General features: G+C 41.5%; 1 protein-coding gene across 3 annotated transcripts; it reads left to right on the forward strand.

Annotated features, from left to right (window-relative positions):
- Positions 1-351: 351 nt before the first annotated feature.
- LOC137296354 (protein rolling stone-like) lies at positions 352-4,794 on the forward strand. Of its 3 annotated transcripts, XM_067828136.1 has the most exons (5): positions 616-704; positions 981-1,669; positions 2,343-2,553; positions 3,112-3,222; positions 4,248-4,794. In XM_067828136.1, exons 3-5 carry the CDS (start codon positions 2,418-2,420, stop codon positions 4,658-4,660), a joined length of 660 nt encoding a protein of 219 aa, XP_067684237.1. In that variant the 5' UTR covers positions 616-704; positions 981-1,669; positions 2,343-2,417; the 3' UTR covers positions 4,661-4,794. The 3 variants fall into 3 exon arrangements, with proteins under 3 accessions (XP_067684235.1, XP_067684237.1, XP_067684236.1); XM_067828134.1 differs by lacking the exon at positions 981-1,669 and having other exon boundaries at positions 352-704; XM_067828135.1 differs by having other exon boundaries at positions 622-1,669.
- Positions 4,795-5,080: the final 286 nt, after the last annotated feature.

A 5,080-nucleotide genomic window follows, 5' to 3' on the forward strand; every position in this document is an offset into this window, starting at 1 on the left:
CACATCCACGCAACCTCTGTCTCCCTCTCTGTCATATCCACATCTTTCGTCTCGCTCTCTTAAGCTTCTACACCTAAATCCTCCGCCCCACTCCCGAGATCTGCGACAACAATATTCTCCATCTCGCTCTCTCCCATACCCACAACCACCATCTCAGTCACTCCCATACACACATCCTCCGTCTCCCTCTCTCTCATACACCCGCTCTCATACCGACAATACTGTTACATCATCCCTCGTGCACAGTTCCTGTATTTCAGCCACTACTCCCGCAGCACGCTGTACTACGAGACACGCCACACTACTGGCTTCCGCTCAGCGCCATTTGCAGCACGCGAACTCCCGCGCCAGTTGGATGGAAGCTGCGTTTCTGTTTTATCCACAGCTCATGAATGAAACCAGAAGCCAGCCGCTACTTGCTGTGGGAATGTTTTCTACGAATGTTGGATCACTTTCTGTTTCTTCAGCTTTAGAATTAAGAGAGTGCGGTTTGGTAGACTAAGTCCTATTAGTACCGTTTATTACACACGTACACGAGGAGAGCATTCGGAGAAGCTTATTTCTTGTGAATATTGCTAATCAAAGTGAATTCATTTGTTCATCCGAGATTCACATACATGAAAATCATGTGCATAGTGAACGAATTCCGCACTTTGAACTTCGAATTAAACCACGCTGAACCTGAAAGATTCGTCACATCTCAGGTAGGTCTTGGATTTTCATTCATCAACTAACAACTGCAGTGTATGTCCACAGTGTTGGACCACTTCCGGCTGATATCATGTTATAATAAATGGGTATTTGTATTGCGCTATAGTCGGTCCCGCATGCATGCTGAAATGCATGTCTTTTTACCCCTCGATCATTAGATGTCAATCTCAGATGCCCCATATATTACCAGGCTCAGCTCCCTGGGTATCATCCAACTTTTGCAGTCACCAATGTAAGCGCACCGACTTAATGTGACTTTCCCATTCTAGCGATGTACCAGCTGGATGGACTGGGACACCCAGTCAAAGTACTTTTTACACCCAGTCGAAGATGAGCTCGATCCTGGCGCCTCAAACTCGCGAGATCAGTAGTCTGGCTCCTTGTCATGTGCCTGTATTATGAAACTGTGTGGACTGATGTGAAGGACATGATACTACCGTGATCGTACTAACAACGGGGATTGCTAGCCATAACAACACACATATATCTGGAGTATGTTTCGTCAAGCGTGTTTCAGAAAGAAGCATGAAGTCGCAAAGCGTCAGTTTGTCAGCATCCCCTTCGTCGGTGATGCATGGTAGTGGGCAGTTGGTTGGTCCTTCGGCAGGCTATATGTGGAGACAAACAGAGTTCCCTGTCTTTCTTCAAGTGTGGTTTGTTCATCACTGATAATCCAATGGTCTCATGCGCCCCAGTCCGCAGTTCAGAACCGTCAGCTGATTCTGATGAAAGATTTCATTATTATAAATCATTATTAGTAATCTCTCCAAGACATACCCTGAGCATACATTTCAACCAGATGGTAAATATGTAAATTCTAACACGCAAAATATCGGTGAAATGTATATGGATCACTCACTCACTGATACAAAGGACAGTGTTATGTCGTGGAATGTATATATTCAGATCAGGCGCTACATGAACCGAGCTATTGATTCCAGTGCACGTTGTGGCCAAGGTACGTTCACGTGTACTGCGTGTAATTATTGTCAGTGTTCAATAACAGTATCGATGTATATATAGTAGGTACGTCAATACAGATCCGTGGTCACGACATGTCCATGTGATGCAAATGTAAGGTTCAAGCATATACTTACAACGAACGGCCTTACTGAAATACGGATAATATAATCTAAAATAGTAGTATAGGGAATAGTGATTCTAAAACACTTCACATAAATTATTCAGTTTAGAATAACTATTTACAGAGGTTTTATAGTTCAACGTGGCTTCGCAACTTAGGGTTGCAGAGATCTTAAAACAAATAAGTATCAGGTTTAAACATAGTTCCTTAACGTAATATTAAAGTGAATCTATGTAGGGCTACTACATATGTCCATTGTAAGGATAGAAATGCTACTGACACATTATTCTGATTGTCTAGGCATGCCTGTTGCAGATGTAAGTGGCAGAGATGAGCTTATAGCAGTCTCTTACACGACAGTGTCATGACACTGGATATGGGATGGGTATTGTCATCATCCAATAGGATTTAGTGTTGCATGGCCGAGATAAAGTTACTTTTGTCTCAAAATTTAGAAAAAAAAATATTATTGAAGTGGACTTGGGTCGTGGTTTATAAATATATGCAATAATGACCTTTCCACATCTGTGGTCTGTTGCCATTTCAGTGGGGCCACCCCCGGCTGTACCTGTGCTGGAGGATATTCTGGGCTCTGTTTCATACATCCTGGCTGGTCAGTAGCATGGTGTCACCACTAGGTGGCGCTGTGTGGTTCATCTACCTCACCAACTGGACCTACCTCCTGCTGACCATCAGTGCTGTCCTGGACGCAGTCACCGTCGTGTTCGTCAGGATCAACAGACAGGATATTATAAAGGGTATTGTATTTACTGATGAAGGGGATTCTACAACATGCTTATTCCTAACGGATACATAATGTGCTACAAATTGCTCAACTCGTATTCCTGATCTTAAGACGCTGTAGGTGTTCCATGTTGACGTGTAACAGGTGGACCATTATGACTTTCTGGTTTCACGTCATGTCTACCGTGGTCCCAGAGGCGACCCTGGCTTCTAAACAGTGTCGTCATTGAAGGGAGTTTATACACCAGAGCCGTATTTTGGGGCTTTAGGGACCGTGCATACTTTATGGCAGGGGTTGGAGATGATGATTTGTAGGTAGTTGCATGTACAATGTGAATGAACCGCACTAAAAATGTACAAGGTAACTGATCCCCCACTCCTCTTCTTGCCATGTACATAATCAATGACCCATGTGTCAGAACATGTGTACAAACTTGTGATGAACCCCCCCTCCCCCTACCCCACAACACACACACACACAGCAGCCCTGGTCGGACATCCCAGTGGTTCAAGTTTACTTTAAAACATTGGAAAAGTAAGAAAGAACGACAGTAACACATTTCCATTTTCAGGTATCACCTCACACCTATCCTGGTACCTGAAGCTATCCTGGCTCCTCAACAGTGTCGTCACTGAAGGGAGTTTACACATCAGCGCCGTCTACTGGATCTTCCTTTTCAAATGTGAGTACATGTGTACTTTTCTTTATTTACTGAACAGAAATAGGTTTGTTGTTGACATGTTTTACCGAAACTATGTTTTCATTTGTTGAAATGAACGCGTATGTGATGCTAGGATGGCAGTGCAAGTGAAACGCTGTTTAAGATAAGCGAGAGAGATAAGATGATATTTTATTATCCCTGGTGAAATTCTGTTTATATCGCAAAACACTTAAAACACAACAAATCATGGAATCACATGTCACACTTCAACAAACCCAAAGATAATAAATAAATAAATGAATAAATAGGTAATAGCATTAAAACTAAAAAAGTAAAAGAGTACGATATGACGAGGCATTAATGAGATAAAAACAGCAGTGGTGGAAAATGATTTAGATGAAGGTAAGATGATGTGATGAAATGAAGATTAACAGTTGTGAAAACGGTGAATACCGGTACGAAAGAATGACTAGTTTGTTGAAGCTATCGGCATGCGCAGGCGACGTCGTGATGGAAGAAATACAAAATCGTAAAATGCGATATGAGAACCTTCTTTGTAAAAATATTTCGGACTGTTTTTGACAATTTAAAGCTCGTAAAATAGGTCGATAGCTGTTACTTGATCGGTGCCAATACTTTTGCGGGCTGTGTTAACAAATCTTCGTTTTGAAGTTTTGTTACCGAACCAACAAAATGCGTTAAGAGTTAAAACGCTTTGTATGCATATTTTGTCGAACAGTACCATAAGACAACAACCACTTCTACAACTGTTTAAACCACGTAAGAAATACAATCTCCGCTGACATTTTTTCATATTAAGCAATCAACATTATCATTTCATGTCAGTGACAGTGACTAAATATAAATACTTGTATTTATTAACAATTTGACCCCATTACCACTAACACACTATCAAGCATGATGGAGTCTATCCATCTGATCAGATTACCGTTAACACGCGTTTGACAGTATTTACGGAAGTAAATATGGCTGAATAATTTCCCCCTGAGTGCTCTTTGATAAGTCAATATGTCATCACATTTCAGGTCAAAGTCTGACGCCATTAAGATTCATCCTACACGGCATGAACTCCATCTACGTCTTCTGCAACCTCCTCATCGTGAACATGCCAGTTCGTGTGTATCACGTGATCTACCCAGTTATTTATGGCGTCATCTACACAGTTTTCACTGTCGTTTATCACATACTTGGTGGGACCAGTGGAAAGGGAGAACCGTATATCTACAAGATTCTTGATTGGTCCAAACCGAAGCGGACTCTACCTTTTGTGTTTCTGAGCACTTTTGTGGCTCTGCCTTGTTTGTACTTGGTTGTTTTCTTCACTCATAAACTGAGGATACACATACATTCAAAATGTCTGAAAAACAACACGTTACAGGATACAAGTATTTCAGATTCATCTATGGAAAGTGTTGACATTGGACGGACGCATGTTTAGCAAAGTATTGTTACGATAAAAGATGTATTAATATGTTTATCTCTGTTACAAGTTTTGGGGGACAATGAAACACCTTTAAATATTGCTTAACATTTTATATTCTATTTGGTTTATGATTAAACTGGTGATGTGCCTTTGAGAATTCTTTCTTCACAAAAGGTCATGTTGTGTGTGTATGAGTGAGTGAATATCGCCCAACGCCCTGATCTGAACTAAAATAACTCACACCGTAGGGACAGTATAGCATACTGTATCAGAAAGTCCAGTGACAGATAGTTTAAACACATTCCCAGCAGGTACAATGGCATCCAATCAACATGAACCCCTGTTCCCAATCAGCCTGGCCATCTCACCGGTTCCTTGGAATCTACTAGCATTTTAACAAGCAGTCTTACGTTGTTCGTATCAACGAGAACCACG

The sequence above is a fragment of the Haliotis asinina genome, chromosome 9 (assembly GCF_037392515.1).
Source record: "Haliotis asinina isolate JCU_RB_2024 chromosome 9, JCU_Hal_asi_v2, whole genome shotgun sequence".
Lineage (NCBI taxonomy): Eukaryota > Metazoa > Mollusca > Gastropoda > Lepetellida > Haliotidae > Haliotis > Haliotis asinina.